We start from the raw sequence: 25,512 nt of genomic DNA, 5'->3' as shown, positions 1-25,512 counted from the left end.
TATTTTCGAAATATTCACATTTATATAGATATATACTGATTATTTATTAGATAATATTAAGATAATAACTCATCACAGCTGTGTTATTCTCACTATAAGAGATATACAGTTAATAATAAATATTATAAAGACTCTGAGAAGTAAGTATTTTAAGAGTACTGCAGCTCTGTGATCTTGATTTTTTTTATTTTTATTTTTTTTTTCTTTCTCTTTTTTTTTTCATGCTGATTTTTTCTTGTTTTGGTTTTATTTTTTATTTTTTGTTTTTTTTTTATATTTTATATTTTTTTTATAATTAAAATTATATGAATTATGATCTGTGTTTAGAAAAGTAATAATATTTAATAACACTCTCTGTTGAATTTTCAATAAATGAGCACTATGTTATGATATTATGTAAGTGAGAAGTGATTTCATAATTTTATTTAATATCATTCTCAATAATGAGATCAGAATGAAAATGTGACTAAGAATTTAAACATATTCTTTATTTAGAACTAGATTTTTATTTAAAAAGTGAATCTGAGATCTTTAATATTTGAAATAATATGATTTGAGATCAATGTAATAAATACAAATTATAATCAAAAGTAATGCTTTTAGACAATATAATAACTGTAAAGTTTAGTTCTAGTCTCAGATATAATCACATAATCAGTCTAGACACAGTCTGCCACAATTATTTTTATAATAACTATATATTATTTATACTTTAAAATTGTAATTTAAATAAATTATTATATCAAATCATTTAAATATATTAATATTTCATAAATTATTTTTCAAAATTTAAAATTTCAGGAATTTTCAATATTTTACTTGTACTTTATAAAAAGAATTATAATAAAAAAATAAAAAAATACTTAAAAATTAAAATATAGAATTCTTATATAAAATAATTTAATATTTATTAAATTATAATATATTTATATAAGAATTATTATTTTTAACAATATATAAATATATATTTCTTAATTTTGAATAAAATATTATATATTTTATTTTACTGTATTTTATTTTCTAATTAAATCTATATTTTAATCAATTTTAACTATATTATAATAATTTTGAATTTTATTATACTATAAGTCTTGATATTTATCAATTTCAAATTAAAAAATTAAAATAATGAATATTTATTGAGATACTAACATTTAAAGTTGATTGTAGTTAATTTACAAAGGCGAGTGTTAGGTGGAAATGAGTGTTAGATAATTGATTACGTTATAGACTTTAACTGTTGACTCTTACAGCTGTTGCGGTTAGTGATCCCACTAGATCACGTGACCCACCACTATATTATGTTCTTGTAGATAGATCTATCAATACAATCTTTAACTATTCTACAGGTTATAGTCTGAATGACATATTTTTCTTTTTAGAATGTTATATCAATATTTTTGACACAGATAGTTCATCTTTTTCAGAAAGACTTTCACTCTTTATTAAAGATATTTCATTTTCTCTGAATCTACCAGTCAGCAGATTCATATACTTTATATTTTTGAGAAAGCGCGTTCTTCATTGTGAAGAATATCACTTTTTTATTTTTTTTACATATCTCAATATGAGCGATACATCTGTTACTTCAGAGTTCAGCTCAAGACTCAGAACTACATGCTTCACTAGACAACTCATTGATAGAATAACTACTCATTATAAGAAGGCTTCTGACTTACAAGATGAGACTGAGGTCAGTTTTCACCAGAGTATGAAATTTGATGATGAGACAATGAAGAAACTTCAGAACAAAGAAAAGCAGAGTTAATATTCATCTACAGAATCTGTTCATTCTAACTTATCAAATTCTTCATTATCTTTCATCTCTGAAATGCTGATTTTTAATAATGATCTGAATCAACCTATCTATTACACTGCAGGCAATCTTATGAATCTTATACAGATGATGCTATGAAATCAAATGACTGCAGCTGAAATCACTCAACATCTCACTATATCTGTCTCTGCACAAAGAGACACTATGAGAAATGAGTTACAGAAATATCAGAAGAAAGTCAAATATGTACTAGATATCAAATCAGTGATCACATTTGATGACTCTAATTATAAAGCCTGGTATATTAACATGTTGACTGATGCAGAAGTTATTGATGAAACTGACATTTTATTAAGAACTCAACAAGAATTCTCTTTTACATATTATATTAACTCTGAGAAGTGAAGAATTCATTCTAAGTCTCTATATAGATGTATGCTATCAAGTCTTGTTGAAAATATGTAAATCACTATTGAAACCTTGAAAGCTGACAATGCTGCAGCTCTGTGAAACAAGATCAATGTTGAATATACAATATCACTGACAGAAGAATGAGTTAATATCTTCAAGAAATTGATAAAATTATAAGTCAAGAAGAATGATTATCTTACTTTTCAGAGATATTTTCACTATCTTGTTATCTATCACAAGAAGCTCTGTTAGAGTACTGAGAATGTATATCATAATCTTTTTCTTAACAATCTACAAGATTATCAAAGATCATTTGTCAAGATATATTTGAATGAGTTTTTCTCCACTGATTAGAGACTCATTGTCAACATTGATATTAATAATTTGATAAAGCAACTGATCAATTGTATATTCAAGAAGATCATCACTGAGCAGAAAAAGCAGTCTCAGACTGATTCTGTGACTGTGAAAAAGAACAAGAACAATGATGAGAATAAAAGCATATCTGTATAAAAGTGCACTCACTGCAGAAGACATGAATATACTGTTGACAGGTGTTTCATCTTACACTCTGATAAAAAGAAAAAGAAGAATGATAAGAAGAATGATAAGAAGAAAGAGAAGAAGAATGACTTAATGAGTTCTCAATCAGCAGCAAATGCAGCAATTACAAAGATTGAGTTCTATTTCTCTTTCACAGTCACTGAAAAATCATTCTTTAGATCTTGATATTTGAACACATGTGTAAGCCTGAATATGATGAGTGAGCTTCATTCTTTTTCAAATATTAAATCTTTTAATGATAACATCTCTGTTAATTCTGTCACTGAGAAAACTGAGTTTGTTAAGAAGATTGAAACTGTCACCTTGAAGATTGAGAGTGATGATATTAACTTGCAGAATATTCACTATATCTCTAATATTACAGTTAATCTGCTCTTATTTATAAAGCTTGAAGATCAGAGATTCTGATTTACATTGTCTTTCACTATTCTCTTGTTTTTCATTTACAGAGCTCTAAATAGTGTTATTTTTCATACAGTTCAGACTGCTCAGAACAACATATATAAGATTGATAAACAGAAGTTCAATGAGAATCTTAATTATCTGAACAAGGCAGTCAAGTATATTGCAATGTCACATGAGTATGATTTTAACTGAAAAGTTGATCTTTCTGTGACTGCTATCACTACTGTTAATAATGTCAATTCTGTGAATGTGAAAACACAGACATCAAAGATATCAAAGACTCTTTTGAATTGATATTATAATCTTAGTCATATTCACACTGATACTATAATTGCTACAGTCAAGAATCTCTATACTGCAGTCATAATTAAAGATTCTAAGACTAAGTTCTTTTGCAAAGAATGTGTCAAGACAGATATGACATGAGATTATTTGAAAACACTGATATCTAGATCTATTCAACTCATTGAGAAGGTTCATATTAACCTTGTAGATAGCAGATATACATTGAAAGATCTCTCTGATCATTTCTTAGAGTCTCATCAGAGAATTAAATACTGAATGCTTATCATCTATGATGCAACTCACTATCATTGAGTATATTTTTTAAAGTTCAAGAATGAGACTGTTCAATACTTTGAGTTGTGACTCAGATTCATGAGTAATCTCAGATATACAGTCTCTGCTTTTCTACAGACTGATATTGATGATGTTTTTCAATTCACACATATACACACAGTTATGAATTCATATGATATTAAATAAGAATCAACAGAATCACATTCATCACATCAGAATGATGTTTCTGAACATGAGATCTGCACTATCATGAAATGAGTTAGAGCTGCTCTTTTGAAAGATAATCTTTCTAAGAAGTTCTGAGCAGATGTTCTAGAGACAGTGATTGTAATAATTAATAATACTCTCACATCTACAGTTCTTTATAACTCAAAATTTTGGTCCTCTACTACAGAGATCTCTGTGATTTCAAGTTCATATAAGATTTCTTGATATGTACTTATAAATACCCTGCTGAATATGAGGCATTTTCACTGATTAAGTGCAGAGATTTTTATTCACTTGTATGAATCTTAGCAGCCCGCGGATAAGTGCTCTTCATGTGCTGATTCATATCATATCATTGAATTCAGTGACACATTGATATATCACCTATGACATTCTGAATCTGACAAGATTATTGTCAGTAGTGATGTGAGGTTTCTGATCATCAAAAAACCAGTTATTATATCTATGAAACTTATTAATCATGTTATTGAACTGGTTGTCACATCTGTGACACTCATTAATAATGCTGGCAAATCAGAACCTGATATTCATCTGATTGATGATGAAGATGCTTCTGATATTAATGATCTGAATTCCACATGATTGCAGCCTGCGAAATCGCTGGCTACATACACTTCAAGCCTTATTACAGATAACCTCCCGAAGTTCTACAAGAATGTCACATCACAGCCAGGGAGAATAGAAGATTATTGAAAGAAGTTCATACAATGCAAGATTACTGACCTGAAGAGACACAATATATGAAGTTTGATTCCTAGATCTGATGTTCTGAGAGATGAACTGATTACTTCAGACTGTTGAGTATTTCTTGAGAAAGATAGGCCTGTGAACTCAAATACTGATTCTGATAATATTCTTAGAAAATCACATTGAATGATTTATAATAACTGATTTAAGAAGAATTCTAGAGAAGAGATCTACACTTCTGTCATCACTGATACTGTCAATCATATTCTTTTTACAATAGCAGCACTACACAGTTGAATACTCTGTTAAGTGAATATAGTGATGATATATCTGCATGAATATCTCACTAAGAAGGTCTATATAAGATAATTCACTGAATTTGAGACAGATTCACTGAAGACACTTATCTACACAGTTGAGAGTAATCTATACAGTCTGAACTCTGCAGTGAAGATCTGATATAATTACTTAATAACTCTATTAAGTAATCTTGAATTTACAGTCAGTGTCTATAATCTGACACTCTGATATCATACATTTAGATATTATCTCTATATAATAATCTATATTAATGATCTTAACATTATATTCAAAGTTTCTGAGAATGTTAATTAACTAGTGAGTATACTTAGTGAGAAATTAAAAGTCAAGAATCTATATCAGTCAATCAAGTATTTGAGTATGAAGATTAATTATTCAGATAAGAGAATTAATTTAATATATTATTAATATATTAAATATTTTATTAAAGATTTCTATCTTGATAATACAGCTATTATCAGAATATCAATAAAGAATGAATTCTGTATTAATAATTTCTCTATATCTGAGAAAGAGACTGATTTCATAATTCAATAATATTAACATGATGTGAATTGTTTATAATATCTTACAGTTAAAACACATTCTGATATTACTTATACTATCTTACCACTCACTTAACAGAATATTGATTCAATATTTTAATATTAAAAGACTCTATTACATGTTATATATTATTTAAAAGAGATTATAAATCTAGACATTTTCTACAAATGCAGTCTGTATAAGAGATTTATTTCTACTGATCTTTCTATTCTCTCTGATTTCTCTGATAATTTCTATCTACTCTTCAGCTACTTGAATTCTGATTGAGTCAGTCTCTTGAATAATAATAGAAAATTAATATTCAGCTATATTTTTAAGCTTATAGACAGTCTGATTTTATAATGTTCAGTGAAGCAATCTTGTATATCTCTAAGTTTTAATAAGACTGAATATGTGGCTCTTAGTGAGACAGTCTGTGAGATAATATAGATTTAGAATCTTATGATTAAGCTTGACTTTATCACTATATCTCTGATACAGATTCTCACTGATAATAAGAGTATTATAAATCTCATAAAGATGACAGTTATTACAGTCTGAAGTAAGCATATTGATACATGTTTTCATTTTTCACATTGACAGTTGAATTAGAGAGTCATTGATTTAGAATATATTCTCATCACTCAGATAACAGCAGATGAACTCACTAAATCTCTAAACACTGTGATATTTATATAATTCATGATTTTGCTAGGTCTTACAGGCATAAAAGTTGGGAATGTTTAATTTTACATTTGTATTTGGTTTTGACAGACTATCTTGGTGGTTTGGGTGTTTTTGTATGTGATTCTTGTTATCTCGAGGGGGGGTGTTGGCCCTTACAGCTGTTGCGGTTAGCGATCCCACTAGATCACGTGACCCACCACTATATTATGTTCTTGTAGATAGATCTATCAATACAACCTTCAACTATCCTACATTAACTTCTGCACGCGTCTTAGTCAGCCGCCGTCGCGACCGGATCAGTTTGGCGTGTTTTCTCTTTTCAGCGTGTCTCAATCAAACGTCGACGGATTATCTCAACTTCGAACGTCCTGAAAGCGATGATAGTGTGGACTAGCTAAACATCTTAACCATGCTACATTCAATTACTACGGTGGTCTCATGATTGCTCTTTGTTTTTTTACTGTTCTCCCAGGGCTGTTGTATTCTGAATCTATGAACCTTTCCCGTTTTATTCCTTATCTCCTGGTGCTGGGGTTGGGTGATAATCCCAGCTTTACGATCCTTCTGTTTCTCTGTGTTCGGGCCCCATTCAGCCACCCTTCAATCCAAATATGGTGGAAGTCCTGAGCCTCAGTGCTCTTCCTGCGCGCCCACCTACTCCCCCGCGATCATCCTCCTTTGATTCAACAGTGTCCAAGTCCGAGATCCAGCAGCCGTCCAGCCATCAAGTTCCCCTCTCCACGCCAGACGCCGGGTCTTCGCCATTGAACTTGTCATCCTTTCTCCAATCCAGCGGCCTGCCAAAGAGAGTCAATTTCTCCCCTATGACCAGCTATATTAAACCTCCGTCCTTTGCAAGCTCTAACAGCCAGAAGTCGAGAACACCACTCCGAGCTCTGCCGCCTTCAAACCAATGCAAGCCGTCTAAATCGATTCTCAAATCTTGTTGCTCGTCGCCTGCCTCAAATTCATCCGACGCGCAGGCAGTTAACCCATCTGGCAACCTGCCTAGCATGTTAGAATCCATCTCCAAGCAGCTCGCGGGCGACTCGCGCACCTCTAGGGCCGACGGATACCAGCACCTGCTGGGTGCTTTGACTGCATACTGCAACATTCCAGAAGAGAGAGCATTGGCAGATAAGGTTGAGACATTCTCACAGTACATCCGAAGAGATATCTGCGAAGTATCGGGGACCTACCAACCACTCGATATCAAAATCGTACACCAGGCGTTGAAGTTGTTCGCCATGTTCATCTATGAGCCGAATTTCTCTTCTCGACTCTCAGACGAGCTAAAGGTTTTCATGGTTGATCACGCAATCTCCTCTCTTCAAAATCCGAATGTACCAAAAAATGTTGCAATTGAGTATATGCGTATATTATCCGTGCAAAAATTGTCGCCAAAAATTATGACGAGCAATCGAGTAGCACTTATTCTGGCTGTGGTTAAAGACGTTACAGACCGGGTAGAAGGCAAAGCGGTGATTGCACAGCGTCTAGCCATTTATGTAAATCTTCTATTCCTATCGCAGCAAACCATGGCGTCCCACGCTGGCTTGTGGATGGATCACCTTATAACGGCCCTGCTTCATAATTTCAAAGAGGTACGAACAAGGGCGATCAGACTTGGTAAGTTGGTTTCAATGGCACTTGGTCCAAACGCCACCGTCTCCAATGCATTACGGGAAGTACTTGATGTTCCGCTAGAAAATGGCTCTCCTTTTGTCTTGGAACTTTGTGGGCGATTATCGGGCATGATACCAAATCCCGAAAGTGGTTCACAAGTGCCGCAAATTTGGAGTATCATCATCCTCTTGCTTCGAACCAGGCGATGGCCCATTGACAATTGGACCCATTTGAAGGACTGGCTTCTAGTTATTCAAAAGTGCTTCAACTGCAGTGACCTAACGACAAAATCCCAAGCTCTCATCGCTTGGGATTTGTTTGTTTATGCTTTCCGCCGAACGAGTCCACCAGTACAGATATCACTAAAATATTATTCCGACCAATCCTTTCGCAACTTGAGAGGAAGAAATCTGACAAGCAGGGTATCCTACTCAACCAAGCGTTTACGAGTTACCACAAACTTCTCTATTACGCCTTTCGGCCTTCGGCCTCTCATCGTCGTCTGGCCTTCTTCTGGACATTATACATTGGAACTCCACTCTCAGGAAACCTGAATTCCGACCCAACTAACAATGAGCGCTTGTGTCGGATACTGTCTTTTCTTCTCTGGAATCAGCGGCCAAGGGTTTGGGAAGAAGACAGGATCGAAATTAACAAGGGAACCGCCCTTGAACCGGAGGATCTCCCAAGGCTGGACTGTAAATGGATTCGATCTCGGTTATCAATTATTCTCCCTGTATTCACATCGCTATTCAAGACCTCAGCCTGGAATGATGATGATTTGGCTAAGTCAGGGATTGGACTCGCGTGGACAAATCTTTCAAAAGCTCTAGGCGATGCTTCCATCCAGGAGATTACCCCTTCATCAGAATCTATGCAGGCGATTGCCAGTATCTTAGGGACTTTGCAACGCGTTTGGAGGACAGCTCCGCTCTCATTAAATGTGAACGGCGAAGAACGGAGTGACACATTTTATAATCGTTTCAAATTCCTTTTGACTACAATTGTCTCGTTCACTGGGCCAATTCTATTTACGGACAAGTTACTCTCACAAGTATCTCAGGACAGGTTTCAAACCGCCACCACTCCTACACACCAACGACGATCGGCGAACGACAATGTCAAATCTCCTATACTTCACTTACTTCAGTTAATTACATTTTCGCCGTTGTCCTCATCGACAACCAGCCCCGAATATTTTCAACTACTTCATGGCATAATCGAGATGAGTGCGCAAGGAAAATCATCGAGGAATGCCAAGCTGCGAACTCTTCGTCAATTTGCAGACATATTCTTAGAACAATCGGGAAATGTTTCTTCCAATCTGGAATGTTTGTCCAACTGCCACTATGTATGGTACAACATAGCCAAGCTGGCTAATGAATGCCTTGCGACCTTCCCACTGGAAACTGAGGTTAAAAAACATGACGATTCAGCGTCTAATGACTACGACAACGTAATAGCTATCCTTGTTGCGGGGTCTGCTTTTGAGCCAGTATTTTTAGAGTGGTCCTTGCTCCTTGATTCACTCGGTTCTATTGTTCGAGCCGAGAAGGGTGAAGCTACTTTAGCTACTACCCTTGAGACGCTAGCAGAAGCCATCAGCTCCCAACCACTATCAGCAATCGCTGGCCATTGTGCAGCTCTACTAGACTTAATCAAACTCCAGGAGCATCCTCCATCCTCGCTGCATCCGTCACTTAACAAATCACCATTCGCGCATCGTCAAAGCCAACCTCATCTTTTCAACAACCTAATTGAACTAGCCAACAGGGTGCTGAAAGCAATATACGTTAAGTTAGCGGACATTGATCATCGTCGCATTGTTAGATTCCTAGACTCCACGACTAAGCTTATTGATCGATGTCCATCGTCGTTCGGTCCAGCTTTACTCAGCGGGTTACAGGAGTCTTTAGGCATATGGCTAATTGACCGTGATGGTTTGCTCACTAGCAGACCAGATGTGGACAGTACCATTAGTATCTCAGTACGTTTTGAGAATTTATTCCTCTGTCTCAAGAGTATGCTAATGACAATAGGCGCGACAATTGACGTTATCGACCGCTAAGTTGTTTCAAAAATCAGCCGAGTCGGGAGACAGTCTATTACAGAAGTTATCAACGCTGATCACATCTGGGTTGGAATCACGACATAAATTTACTCTGAACCACTTCATCAAATTATGGAATAATTCGTTTGGTTCCAAAGAGACGCCGGTATATCCTGAAAATGTGGAAAGAGCTCTGAGAAGGCTGAAGCCATTCGTGCATCTCGTGCTGCCAAACTTTCCGCCAGCGGGAGACTCCACGGTATGTACATGTACATGTACATTGTTTTATATTGAAGTGAATAGATTTTGACCTCATTCTAGATTGATGTTCCTTCTCCCGAATTCCTTAGCTCTCAAGAAGAACTAGCTCGGTCCGAAATTCCCATTAATCCCCTTGAACACACAAACAAGATTTGCATGGCTTTTTCTCCGAATGCTGCACAACGCACCCCGCCCCCCAGGCCAAATAATGGCTACCGTCGGAACAGGAGGACTCCATCAACGACCAAGATCACAACACCCAAGCCTCGGCTTCCACATGATGATTCACACATTCAATTTGTCCCTGGCGATTCCTCTCCAAGAATCAATCCTGCTAGTGATACGCAGGTGCTCACTGACCGTCAAAGGGAGGTAAGGGATAGGCAGCGAGGCGAGACCGCGGAGTTATATCCAGGTCTTCGTTCCTCCGATTCGCAGCTTGGCCGGGAGACAAGCCACCCACTGCGCGCGACGAAGCTTGGAGATCTTGAGATCGAAAAGAGTACTCCGCCGAGTCTCATACCTCAACTTGCCACCGCGGACAGCAAGGAGGAGTTCCTTGGTTCTTCACCAACTCCAACTGCCAAGACCTCAGTTGTGCAGTCAGATCAAATGATCGGATCGCCCTTACCATCTGAGTTGGGCATCGCTAGTCTACATTCAGAGGACCCACCCTCATCCCCTCCTCAAATACAGACCCCTGAAATCCGGAACGTAGAAGCGTCCGAGACCAGACGAATTTGCGATATCAAAGATCAGGATGTTATTATGAATGGTGATCTGTCTTCCCCTCCAAGGAGCTCGCCGACACCAACCAGTGGTAACACCAGTCGTCGCCGAAGTCTTTTAAGCTCCAGGAAAAAGTCTGAACGGAGGGTGACAAGATCCAACAGAGCCAATAACTCAGAGCCTATAGAAACCAAGTCAAAATCACATTATCCATCATACCCCCAAACCGAAAATGCCAGTCCAGTGCCATTAGAGGCAGGTGGTGATGAGAGACCTCCTACCTCGAAACGAAACAATCGCATCGCAATGATTGGAGCCGATAGGATTGATATTATTCCAGACTCTTTCAGCGATGATCTTGAAAAGCAGATAGCATCTCAGCTTGAACAAGACCTTGAGTTGTCAATGGATATGGAAGTCTCAAGTAGAAGAACGGAAGAACCAAACGCTTCATTTGTGACGCGATCGATGAAACGAAAAAGGGAGGACATGCCTTCGGGCCTGTGTGATCGCATTAAACGAGTCTCTCCAAATAAGCGAAGCGATGCTGTAGATGATAGGGCGATTGATTCGGAGAATATCTCTTCTCAGCAGGAAAATACCACTTCTACAAGTGAAGTTTCACAGTTGAAACGATCGAGTCGATCATCACGGAGAAAGGCGAATTCAATGCTTTATACTGCGGAGGCTTTCAATTCCTCGTCCGATATTGGCCAATCTCCAAGTCCACGCAAGTCCAAGAAACGAAGATCCGTTCGCTTGAGCTGTCAACTAGCATTACCAGAAGACTCCATAGAACAAACCGACCGACTAACGACACCGCAAATTTCGCCTGATTCGAAAAGAGCAGAAGATACAGCAGCCGATATAGCCATGAGCGATCAGCCCGAGCATTCCACTTCCAGAGAAGCGGGTCTTGCCAGTTCAGCGGAACTAGAAACCCGATCAGACAGGGTGGAAAGTTCAGGGGTTGGTATACTTGCGTCTCTACGTTCAGTGTTGGGATCGCTCAGGACGGTAACATTTGGTAGACCTGTACTCCGTGAGATTGAGGATGTGATGTTTGATATCAAAGTGGAAGCACACGATGCTGCAAGACGACATGGTGGAAGTTTGTGAGAGAGACGGCCGTGCTGTATGGTTGTGCATTGTTTCTTGCCCCTTCCCTTGCTAACTCATTTAGTGGGTTGCTTTGTATTTCTTCCGTTACTATCTCCTTTTATAAATAATGCGGGCAGTTTTCTTCCCATTGTTCCTTTCCTTCAATTTTCGCTTTCTGTTCGGAATTAGGATGGGGGCGTCATAGGGATATTTTTGGCTCTGTATTGTATTCTACGCATACGAAGCTGCATTATTGACGAAGTTGAACTGCACGCGCAAATAAGAAGCCGATAAACCAGGATCCCTGTTGCACCAGACGGGCATAGTCTGCTTTGTTAGGTGTGTTTCAGATTGGTTGCAGCCGGAGTCTAGAATGCCGCGCGCAGTTCATCCATAATGTTCATGCTGATTATTCGCTCCATTTCGTCACTGTTGGCTTCCTCCACGGGCGGCTCTTCCTGGCGTTTCATTCCACGGCACTGATACCCCGCTACAATCCAATAGATATATATATATTTTGACCAAATACGTACAATATTTAAAACCTCCGCTGCTTATACTATTATTCTCCTTCTATCTTACAATATCCACCATCTATTTCCCAATAAACTGATCCCATTCCATACCTAGGCAGGCTGATACCTCCTTTTCCCCGCCATAGAGTAATAAGAACTAACAAACCAACCATTAGCGAAAAACACCCACCACCATGGAGCGCGCAAAGAAGCCCCCAGCCATTCCCGTCTCCTCTCCTCTCCCACAGCCCACCATCACCATCTCCGTAGAAGAAGACAAGGTCCAAGCGTCGCTAGCATCCGGTGAATCCGTCACCGTCAACCTACTTGGCGCGACTGTCGTTGCGTGGAAACTTGCCGAGGGCGAGGAACAGCTATTCCTAAGCCAGAAGGCTGTTTTGGATGGCTCCAAACCTATCCGTGGGGGTATCCCATTGGTTTTTCCTGTTCGTACCAGATATTATTTTCTTTTTATTTTTCATTCCATTCCTTCTCCGCTAAGTTTAAATATATGCATTCCACTTGACTGGCGCGCATTGCTGACACCAGCGCCCCAAATCGGACCGACCAAATTGCTGACTTTGTTCTTTTTTCTTCGTGACAGGTTTTTGGTCCCCCACCTAAAGACCATGCAACCTCCGCGCTTCCCCAGCACGGCTTTGCTCGCAACGCATATTGGGAATTCCTAGGGAAATCGACTTCTGAATCAGAGGGGCAGGATGGTGATAGCAGTATTAAGCTTGACTTTGGCTTGTCGACAAGCATGTTGAGCGATAAATTCAAGAGCGATTGGCCGTATGAATTTAGCCTCGTGTACAGTGTTACGTTGAGCAAGGACAGCCTAGGTACGACGCTGCAGGTCCGGAATAAGGGAGAAAAGCCGTTTGATTTCCAGGTTTTGCTCCATTCGTACTTTAAGGTTGAGGTATGTTGTGTCATTTTGTTTTTTTTTTTTTTTTTTTTTTTTACAGAAATGTCGTACCGGCTCTATCACACCTATCTACGAAAAATATTATTCCTTCTTAACGTGCATCCTGCGGAACTTTTCAGCTAAAATTGTACAACAGGACATCGCAAAAATCCGCATTCTAAACCTCCAATCAAAAACATACGTCGACAAAGTCCTCAACGCATCAACGCACGTCGAATCTTCGCCGGCCCTCGCAATCACCCAAGAAACAGACCGGGTTTATCAATCCCTTGATCCCAAGGTTCCCATCGTCATCGCAAACGGAGATGATAACGACAGCTCACTCTTCTCCATCTCACGCGAATCTCTTGATGACATCGTAGTCTGGAACCCGTGGATCGAGAAGGCGAAGGGAATGGCTGATTTCGCTCCGGATGATGGGTATAAGAATATGATATGTGTTGAGGCGGGGTCTGTTGTGAAATGGCAGACGCTGGAAGCGGGCGAGTCTTGGGAGTGCGGGCAGGTTGTGAAGAGTAGGCTCTGAGGCTTCCACCCTATAGAAGTTCATTTGTGTGTAGATGAAGGGCGTGGCTTTGGTCGTTGTTCAGGCGAAACGGATAACTAATGAAATAGGAATGCCAAGGCGACCCCCTATGAAACTTCTAGGACCATCTAATATTTTTTTTTATTCGATTCTACATTAAGAACATGCGCATAGATATGTTTAGGTGCTAGACAGACGTATTTCTTCCAGGGATCTCCCCGTGTGTTATCCTTTCCGCCACTTTGCCAATTTTTGAACTTTTGAGACGCATGGTAGGTAGACGAGATTAAAGGGTATACTGATTTACTAACTAGATCTTTACACTCATATCAGCTTTGTATATATGTCTATTGCCGGCCGTAGACGCTGTTTAGTGAGTTCAAGGGAGTAAAATCACATGACCAACTTCAAGGCATTCATACGGGAAGAACGTAGGGTTATTACACGACCGGATTATGGTTGTTCCACCATTTCAATCAGTGACACGGTCGCTGAGCTGTAAATCATAGTATAATAATGAATGATGGAATCACTGTAAATAAGTTATAAACTGAAAAAATCAATTATCATATTAGTGATATCACTGAATTCAATCTATATAATCACTAATTCTAAAAACTGTCTCATTTATCAGTATTATTCTCAATTGAAAATTATAAATATATCTATCTAAATTCTTCTAAATTAACTGAATTAAGTTTCTTTTATAATCTTTATTTCTAGTTATATCACTCTTATTAATCATATCAATGAACTTATAAATTGAGATTTATAGATTAGTTATAATCTAAGAGACACTGTCATTAATTATCTGATATTTAAGAGTGAAGATTTTAAACTGATTAGACACTAAGTGTTTAAAAGTCTATATAATTATTAATCTCTAAATAAATCTGAGAATTATTTCACTGACTCTAACTTACTGTTTTAGTTATTATTATTATTACTCTTTATTTATAGATATATATAGTCAGAGACTATAATATCTATTTGAAAACTTTTAATTCTCAGAGTTTTTTTAATATCTATAAAGTCAACTATTACACATTTATTAATTTCAGATATATAAAATCAGAAAATTTCAGCTTAGATGTAAGAGATCTTGTAAGAAATTCTGCTTCTCGCGAATTCTTTACCTCTATTTCTATCTCTTATGTAATTAATAGAGTTAGCAGCTCTTGACTACACACAATTATATAGACTGAAGTTTATAAATACTATTTATAACTCAGCTTAAATACTATTATATATTTAATCTCTATATTTATCTTTCTACAGTGAATACTTCTAGTAGTTAACAGTATATATCATATCAAGCTGCAAACACTTAAATAATCATCTATGAGTACTTATTCTTATATTTCAAGCTCTGTTAGTCAGCAACTGTCTATTATAACTGAAAGAACTAGAAACTTATATACTTCAATCTCTATGAACTTTACTGTAGATTCTCAGAAGTAGTTATCTGAATTATAAATAATCTTTATAAAAGAAGTTCTAAAGAATTTATTAATTACTCACAGAATATTATTCTCTGTATCTGTGATAGAGAAACTCTCTGAATTTATGAATAAATTAATCTCAGTGAATAATATTCTTAAGTATCTCTTACAGAATCAAGCTATTTTTCTATAAGAAATACTTACTGTCTGTAAACACTCTTAAACTGAGTCTTTAAATGTGATCTTCAGAGATACCTGTGAACTGAAAAGAAACTTTCTTAAGTTATAATTACTTAAGATGATTTATTGAATCATAATCTATAAAAGCTTTTATAAGTTTATATTTAAAATTGACTTATAAGTCTGACAGTATAATATAAAAGATAACGAAGCTGTTATCTATATAATAATAAATCTCTACTACATTGAAGTCAAGAACTGACTGAATTATTGAGAGAATAATCATGAGAGATTTCAGTGATCTATTCTTAAGACCTATCTAGAGAATAAGTTAAGAGACTTTATACACTCAGCAGAGAACATCTGAACTGTAATTATTATTATTAGAAAAAGAAATAAGAAATCTGATAAAGACTACTTATAATACTTCATGAAATTATAATATAAATTAAGCTCTGTGAAGACAGAGATCTGAAATAAGATCTGAATAATGATATTTATAAAGAAGTTGATTAAAGATGTGTAGACTAAGCTCATTAAGTAAGACTCTAAGTTCTTAATTCTGAAGAAACTGATAACTCTTATTTATTACTTATAGATTATTGTGAGAGTTATAAATCTGTATAGAGTAGATCACTAATCAACTCTGTAAGAGTCAGAATAACAGAGAATAGATTTACTGAGAAAAGATAATAAGATATAGAGAGATTCATGTCTGAGTACTGAGTAGAGAGAGAGAGTTTTATAAGCTTCTACAAATATAGTATATAACAGAGAGACTAAGAAAAAGAGTCTCTACTTTATGTATTTTAAATCAGAATATCTCTATACACACTGTTTGAATAAATTAAAATAGAAATTTAAGAAGTTACAGACAGAGTCAGTAACTGTCTTCTTAAGAGTCTTAAAGCTGATATCTGAATCTGTTACTTTCTCAATGAAAATACATGCTTATAGAAAGAGACTGTGCTACAGTACTACTATCTCATCAGTATAAAAAGTATTAATAAACTCAGAATCTCAGGTCACTGTGATATCTCTAAAGCTTATGAAGTAAATGAGCTAAGTGATACAAAGTGAGAATCTACTCTTATAATAAGCAGAGTATGAGAACTCAGATCTGAGAGTTGAAAGACTTACAAGAGTTATCTTTGAATTATAAGATCTGTTCAGAACTTGAAGAAGATTTGCAGCAACTGTAATTATTGTAGATATTATAAATAACATGTACTTAAGACTTATATAACTTTAAAGACACAATTCACACATAGCTGTCTGTGAGTCAGGTTAATACTTTCAATCAGTGTTGACAGACATACTTAGACTGATCAGCAGAATCATGAATTTCACATTTGATCTCATTTAATCTGATCTTATACATTTCTTGACGTGAGTCTCACCAGAACCAAGCATCAAAAAAATCTGAAAATGAACCATTTCTGAGAGAAATGATGTGAAAAATGACCAGATTTAATACAAGAACAGTGAAATGAGAGTAATTTCTCAGAATAAACTGTGAAAGATAATCATTCTCTAAAAATCAGAATGAGACTAAAACTGAAGATTAAATTCAGTCTTATTCAGTTCATTCAGTGATTACTTATATAATCAGAATTTGATAATGATTATTGATAATGCTCATGAAATAACTAAATACATTCTTATACAAGTTTATTCTTCACTTTCTTATGAAAACTACATTTCTCTGATATACTGTGATCAGAGATATTAAACTGTCTGATAATTCTATATTTTATAATCATGAGTTTCTTAACTGTATCTTCTTATAATTATCTTTGATAATAGTGATAAATATCTCAGCTTGAGTTGAACTTTCACTTCATTCTTATCTCTGTCAATGAAATTGTCAGAATATCATATGTCATCAGTACAACAGTTGAATATGTACTCTCAACAATTTTTTATAACTCTAGAATTGATTTAATGTGTAAATTCATCAGATTATCTTGAAAGTAGTGATCAAATTCAGTTTTACAAGTATATAGTTTTGCCTGATTTTCAGTTGTAATCAATATATATAAGTTCTGTTTCAAAGATAGTATTATAGTTCTATATGATATAAAGTATTATCAAAGATTATTACTTACTAGAAAATTGTATTTCACTGACTTCACATCTCTAACATCTGCTGGTTCAAATCTCTGATAGTTGATATTGTAGTAGTCTCAGACTAATTTAACATACAAGTCTCATTGCCTCTCTGTTCAATCTTGAGAAATGTAGATATTAAGTCAATAGAAGAGATCTAGTAGAGCTGCTATAGCATAGTACTCTATAAAACATTGTTCAGTTTTACTGTAATAATATACCAGTTTATTTCTTACAGTAATAATAGTCTGTACTATAATATTATTTCAGACTGAATTTCTTTTTGAGTGATTCAACTGCTTCTTAAGATAAGTAAATAAAGTGTTATACACTTATCAGACTGACTGAAGTAGTGATGTACAAGTGATTGAGACAGTCTTTATTATCTTATAAAACTGAAATACTAAATCAATCACATATTTCAACTGAGTTCACTTCATATCAGAAAGTTTAAATATCTGAATCTTTTCTCAATCAGAGTGTTACACTTCATGATTAATTATCTGACACAATTGCAGAGTCTGAACAGTTATCTTATATATTGAACTGTATCATATTTTAACATTCTGTATCATATTCAGTGATGTGACTGATTTGTTTATTTATTAAATATCATAGAATTATTATTATTGTTTAGAGAAGATATAAATTGTATTAGCAATGTTTCAAATCTGTGATATTTAAATTATTAATCAATCTATTCAAAATTAACAGTAGTGTTATTAAAAAGTATTATTAAAAAACAATATTAAAAAGTATTATTAGAAAACATTATCTTTTACAAAGTAAATGTAAAAGTTACTGAAGTAATTACTTTCATCTCATTCTTATCTCAAGAATCAGTCATCTTATTATTTATCATCTCAATGTTAAGATTCTTTATCAGTGTTTGTATCACAAGTTAAATCGCATGAGCAATGCGGAGAATATGACTTTATTTATTATTTTAGAAATGTAAAGTCAATTTTTACTTCAAACTCTTTATCATAGTGTAGTTATTCACAGCATTATCAGTTATAATTATAAGAAGACTGAAACTAATATCTCAATAATCATTTTTAATCACTGTTATTTGTAAGGGGCCTACGCTGAATAGATCGGTATGATATTGATATGTCTTATATAACAAAGAGAAAAATGTTAGAGAAGGAAAGAAAGAGAAAATGTGAGAATCAGTGATCAGAGTGAATATTTATATGTGTATGTGATGATATATATGATGAAGCTTCAGAGTGCAAGAATCTATACATCTTCATAACAGCCGAGAATCAGTGATTGAGAATGGCTGACAATCAGAGCATATGTGTTTGAGAATGAAGTGATTGAAATCTGTGAAGTGTAATGAAATAGTCTATATAATTGATCAGGTACAGCTCATCACATTAGTCCTCTCTTTTCAGAAGCAGTTTCCATCAGTCAAGGACTGCTATTTCAGATAATGTAGAACTCAGAGTTCAGGTTGAGTAATCATACCTGACTTATTTTACAAGATATTATCAGCTACAGCTGTGAGATCTCTCATTGAGAATATTCTTAATCTCTCACTCAAGCTTATTATCTTCCTCTATAATGCCTGACAGCTGTCAGTCAGAAATCAGTTGAGAAGAGAATGAGTCAGTGATGATACAGTGAAGCAAGCTTGTATAAGAGACATCATGAATTTCTGATGATGTGTCAAGATAATAGTTATAACTATCTAGAACTTCTATCACTTTATACTTTGTATGATAATAATTCAGTGTATGAGATAAATATATGATCTGTATATTCTTAAGATTTAATTATATCAGATCTTCTATCTTATAATGTTCAGTGAGGTCTCAGTGAACATTAATTCAATCTTCTTAATTCTGTTTAGCACTTATTATAAAGGCTTCTGCTCAATCACTGATGTCTCAAAGTTTTATTACTATACTATCAGTGATCTGAATCAGACTGCAGAGATTCAGTGTGAACTGTGTAGTCTCTAGAAGATTCAACACTTCTATATAGTAACTGTGTGTAAGAAAGAACAGACTTATATCTGTTAAAACAGTATCTCAATCATTGATAGTAATCTCTGTATGTAGAAGAAGATCATATCAATCATCTTATAAGTGATTACAGAACTTATAAAGATAATTCTTTACAGTCTGAATTATCTGTTCTAATGCATCATCAGTTTCAGAGTCATAGATAGTTAATAAACAGTGTATAATCTTAAGAACTTGATAGATTCTTGTTCAGAGAGTGCTTACAAATTAACAGCTCTAATCTGATACTATAGATGTCAGTAATTCATATATTCAATAGAATGAGCTTCTTAGAAAAGCTTCAGTGACTTATTCAGTGTTTATCTTATCACAGAGTTTTAATATTACATTCTTACTCAATCAGTTTGTAATGATCAAGACATTTCTACAGTTTCTACTCTCAGAGAGATCAACAGTGAAGTCAATTATCACATTTTATTAAATTTTATCAGAGATATCAAGCACTTTCAGCAGGTCTTTTCTACAGTTCTTTCATAAGATAATGAAGAAATAATGATTACAGTTTCAGATAAAACATCTGATGCTGTTTAATATCTCAGATCAGTAGAACTTCTAAGAGATCATTTGATACAGTTGTTTATAACCTGAATAATCAGTTATATATAAATCATGCATCTCTTATATTATCTAAGTGTATAAAAGGTCAGAGTGAGAGACTCAATGTTATTTACAGAACTGTAGAGTGTTATTATTATTAATTGAGTATTCTGAGATGTTGATTCTTATATGTAGTTCTGAGAGAAATTGAAGTGCTTCTTGATATACTACTTCAGTCATTGCTGGAAGAAGTTCATAAGTTTGAGCTGTTACATGTCATAATTCATTTAATGTAGATTCAGAAGAAGTCAAGATATCAGTGTTAATATCAGTGTCAGTGTTAATAACAGTTCAGAGAGAGAGTGTTCTAATCAGAGAAGTATGTATAGTATTATAAGTTATTTCATCTTAATCAACTAATATCTTCAGATCTAGAAACTGATGTTCTCAGTTCATTCAATGAGTATCTATTACATCAGAATGCATATCTTGCTCTTGTTATAAGAGAATATCTGTCATTGAGTTCTGACTGCTGAGACAGTAGTGTATTGTAAAATGAAAGTAGTTTAAGAACTCAGGTCATTGCATCTGTTATTTAATGAGTATATAGATAGTTATAAAGTACTTAAGATTCTTATGATCTGTGATTATCTTAAATTCAGAGATACTTTAGAGTTCAGAGTCTCATTCTTCTAGACAGTGTACAATTGTAAGAAGTTTCTTATCATAGATCTCATAGTTGTATTCAACAGAACTCAGTTTCTTAGACATGAAGATATATGATTGTAAGATATCTTTATCATCATATTGCAATATAGCTCTCTCTATGATATAGTCAGAGAAGTCAGCTTCAATAACTGTTTTATGATCAGAGTTAAATATTATTAGCAGAGAGATATTGATAAACATCTTCTTTATCTGTATAAATGCAGCTTCAGTGTCTGCTGATTACTGAAATACTGAGTTCTTTCTGATGAGTTCTGTAAGTGATCTCATAATATCTGAGAAGTTTTGTATAAATCACTGATAGAAGTTAGTAAATTCAATGAAGCTTTGTACATCTTTCACAGTATATAAGGCTTCTCATTCAAGAATGATGAAGACTTTCTCAGAATTCATTCAAATTCTCTTGCCAGCTTCTATGATAAAACCTATATATTTGATACTCTTGACTTCAAAGTCACACTTGTTAATATCTATTGATAGTTCTGCTTCTTATAATCATTGTAATACTCTTCACACATGTTCTTGATATTCTTTTCTGAACTTATCAGTGAAGATAAAAATGTCATCAAGATATACAGATACAAATTTATCAAGGAAATTCTGAAGTGCTCAGTTAATATACTTCTGAAATGTACTGAGAGTATTGATCAGTTCAAAGAGTGTAACTATTCATTCAAAGAGATTATGATATGTTCAGAATACTGTAAGTCATTCATCTTCTTTGATGATACAGATTTTATGAAATGCAGTGATAACATCTAATTTTGTAAATCATTGAGCTTGTCTGATGCAAGCTAGGATTTCATTCATAAGAGATAAAGAATAGTGATTCTTCTTGATTAATCTGTTCAATTCTCAATAGTTCACACAGAATTGAAGTTCTTCATCTAATTTCTTTGCAAAGAGAATAGAAGCTGCAGTGAAAGAGTTACTAATACATATGAATTTCTTATTCAACAGATTATTGAGTGTCTTCTGAAGAACAAGGAGTTTATCTTGAGACATGTTATAAAGAGGGTCTCATAGTGGCTCAGAGTTCTTATTATTCTTCTTTTTCAACTTGATACTGTGATCTACTCCTGGGCCTTGTAAGAGAGGTATATTTGTAGTATTATCTTGTCAGAAGACATCTAGGTTTTCATGATATTATTGAGAGAGTTTCATACAAGAATCTGTTATTGTAATATGGAATAACTTTTCTAGAGTCTTTTTGATATTGATCAGACTGGCAGAATAGATTGATACATGATTCTGCTATCAGCAACTCTTTCAGCAACTTCTTTTTCTGAGCATTTCATAGGTGTTGACAGAGATCTGTGTCAGATTCATAGTCTTGTGAATATTATTCTCATGAACTCTATCATTGTTAGAGAATATTAAACTCCTGTTTCAAGCCTTTAATAAGATGCCTTATTCAGATAGTCAGACAAGTTCTAACATATGATTATAATCAAGATTATCAACTTCATATACATAGGTGTCTTTATGCTGATGTTCTCTGACATCTATGTTTAATTTCATTATATAATAGATGCAAACATCTTTTGAATCATTTAATTCTGCAAGAAGTCAGGGTTTTGATAAAACAATACACTGAAGATTATAATGTCTTACAACTGAAGATTTAATCATTTCATAGTAACATAGACTGCTGTCTATCATGACTTTCATATTATACATGTTATTAATCACAGTAGATACAAGAATTGCATTTATTGTTATTTTCTCTTCAAATTGTTATTATCTGACCTCTTCAAGCTTCTGTGTGTAAATTTGAACAGAAGCTAATCTTTTCTCTGTTTCACTGAGACCTTCTTATAGTTATCTTCTGAATCTTCCTTTACTGCAATGTGATTGATGTAGACAGATACAGATTCATTCTTTGAACAAGAAGACACTGATCTTTCTCTTGATTGAGGAGATACATAGGTTAATTAACAGTTGAAAGTGATGTGTTCTGATTGATTACAGTTGATGCATACTTTATATTGATATTGATCAGTGACTTCTTTGAGAGTGATCTCAGGAACTTGAAAGCCTGTTTGAACAGTGAAAACTCTTGCTTATGTGTAGACATTTGAGTCTACTCAATTCATGGCATCTGCATCATTGTTATTCTTCAGCACAGGTGTGTGAGTGACTGAGTTATTTCTCAGTGCAGGTGTGTGAGTGTAATATCTTCTATCACTGTTCTGTATACTCTTGAGCTTGATAAGACAGTTCTTCAATGTCTGAAGCTGTGTGCAGAAACCTTCATAAGTCTGGTCTTTGTCTACACTTATAAGAGTCTGTAAGAGTTCAAAAGTTAATGTCTTCTTGAGCATGCTAATCTTCATTCAATTCTCTCAAGATTGATCACCTGCTTCTAGAATCTTGGTGTTGAAGTCAGAGATGAATGTTATAAGAGAAGTGTTTCTCTGTCAGATGCTCTGTAATCAATCTAACACTTTCTATTACATGACAGTGTCTCAGAACAGAACAGCAAGATGTTTGATAATATTATCAGATATTTGTAATACTGATTCACATGCTTTCATTCATGAATGAAACTTCTGTTTCATATGATCTCTCAATCATTCATTTATATATCAATCTTGATTGATTAGTGAACTGATGACATCTTCATTCATACTCAGTTTCACAAGCATTTTCATTCTTCATGATGAATAGAGAGTGAGATGAGAAGTATTAAAATATGCAGAAGCATTTAAGCATTCTTTCAGTGCTTTTATATTCAATTCTGTAGATGCTGGAATTGTATGAGTTTCTTGTTGAGTTAATTATTGAATCTTCTTGTATTGAAGTTATTGAGTTGCATGCATATCAGCTATCTATTGCTGTTATATTTTTAATATTACTTGAAGTCACTGTGATATTGCTTCTATGCTCACATTTGAGAGTTCTTTCATATTGTTGTTAGATGTGTCATTCATTGAGTGTATAATATCTGTGAAATCTTGAAGAAGTATAATTATATGAATATCTCATATATCTGAGTATCAGAACTCTCAGGTCTTTTACTAATATTCTCTTTATAAGATCTTATTACAGGGCCAGAGTGAGTGGCAAGCAAGCTTCTATCTGAGAACTCAGTGTTCACTTAACTGTGTTTCTCTTTCTTACGCGTTGTTACACATTCAGATATCTCTTAATAAATAACCATTTCTAATGAGAAGATGATGCTTGGATAATTGTTTCTAATAAGAAGATGATGAACATTTTTCTAGTGTAAGAGGCCTATACTGAATAGATCAGTATGATATTGATAGATCTTATATAACAAAGAGAAAAACATTAGAGAAGGAAAGAAAGAGACAATGTGAGAATCAGTGATCAGAGTGAATATTTATACACATATGTGATGATGTATGTGATGGAGCTTCAGAGTGGAAGAATCTATACGTGTTCATGACAGCTGAGAATCGGCAATTGAGAATGGCTGAGAATCGGAGTGTACATGTTCAAGAATGAAGTGGTTGAAATCTGTGAAGTGTAATGAAATAGTCTATATGATTGATCAGGTGCAGCCCGTCACATTATTAATATCTCTGTTATATAATTCTCAGTATGATTACTGATTAATGATTCAAATTCAATTAATGTCTCTCAATCACTTTAGTTCTCATTGATGTAATAATATGTAACTCTTATAAATATAAGATTATTTGTACCAGTTCATGCATTCACTGTGAGAGACACTCTTCAATGATTCTTCAACTCTGATTCTAGATATTGTATATTTGCTTTGTAGTGTGTCTCAAGAATGAACTGAAGATATAATTGATATGAAATATGAAGATTTGAATTAAGTATTTAAAGAAGTGTTTAGAATTTAGAGTTTTTAATTAATTAAAGAGAAAGATTCAGAGATATACACATACAAAGTAATTACTCATAGAGATTATCAGATAAGAGTTATGAAATCAGAGTACTGATACATAATTGTTTTTACATAATTTTCTTCAAATTAGAAAGTTAGTGTTATTAAAAATTATTATCTGATAGAGTAACTTATCAGCTTAGTAGTAATTTTCTGATATTTTTCTTTTATTGTCTGTCTTCTGATAACTTCATATATCAGGAAATTTTATCAGATTTATGATCAGTTTATAATGAATATTTCTGAAAGAAGTTACAGTGATATAGCAGAGAGATAGCTCTTCAGTAATCTATAATACAATCTGTCAATAATTATTTCATAGTTCATCTCAATGTTTATATTAAGTTTTTCATAAATTTTGTGACCTGGAATCAGATGTGAAGAATGAAGTGATTATTCATTATAATTGAAAGAGAGTATTCTGTGTTGAATTGTAAATAAAATAGACTTTGTAATTCACAGTGATTTCTTGAAGAGTATATGAATCTTCAATAGAAGTGAAAGAAGTGAAAGAAGTGAATTCAGAAGATATAATAAAGATTTAAAAAAGATAATAATTTATTTTTAATAAAAATAATAACTGATCACTGATGTGTGTAAGAAGAATTATTATAAGAGAAAATAATCTTCTTTCTTAACTTAGTTATAATTTTAGTACTAACTCAGATTGAATATTATTAAT

General features: G+C 34.1%; 3 protein-coding genes across 3 annotated transcripts; all 3 read left to right on the top strand.

The window, feature by feature from the left end:
- Positions 1-1,567: 1,567 nt before the first annotated feature.
- On the top strand, positions 1,568-1,768 carry BDBG_16127 (uncharacterized protein; the record flags this gene model as incomplete). The annotated part of the gene is made up of 1 exon (XM_031724136.1): positions 1,568-1,768. The coding sequence occupies one exon, from the start codon at positions 1,568-1,570 to the stop codon at positions 1,766-1,768; it is 201 nt and encodes a 66-aa protein (XP_031575853.1).
- Positions 1,769-6,795: 5,027 nt separating this feature from the next.
- BDBG_00528 (telomere length regulator protein) lies at positions 6,796-11,969 on the top strand (the record flags this gene model as incomplete). The annotated part of the gene is made up of 4 exons (XM_031719925.1): positions 6,796-8,126; positions 8,162-9,797; positions 9,850-10,119; positions 10,182-11,969. The coding sequence occupies 4 exons, from the start codon at positions 6,796-6,798 to the stop codon at positions 11,967-11,969; spliced, it is 5,025 nt and encodes a 1,674-aa protein (XP_031575852.1).
- A 691-nt stretch (positions 11,970-12,660) lies between these two features.
- On the top strand, positions 12,661-13,923 carry BDBG_00527 (uncharacterized protein; the record flags this gene model as incomplete). Its single annotated transcript, XM_002629235.2, has 3 exons — positions 12,661-12,912; positions 13,071-13,391; positions 13,534-13,923. 3 exons carry the CDS (start codon positions 12,661-12,663, stop codon positions 13,921-13,923), a joined length of 963 nt encoding a protein of 320 aa, XP_002629281.1.
- Between the last annotated feature and the right edge of the window lie 11,589 nt (positions 13,924-25,512).

Source organism: Blastomyces gilchristii, assembly GCF_000003855.2.
Source record: "Blastomyces gilchristii SLH14081 genomic scaffold supercont1.1, whole genome shotgun sequence".
NCBI classification, from domain to species: Eukaryota; Fungi; Ascomycota; class Eurotiomycetes; order Onygenales; family Ajellomycetaceae; genus Blastomyces; species Blastomyces gilchristii.
This window is presented reverse-complemented; position numbering and strand designations above follow the sequence as displayed.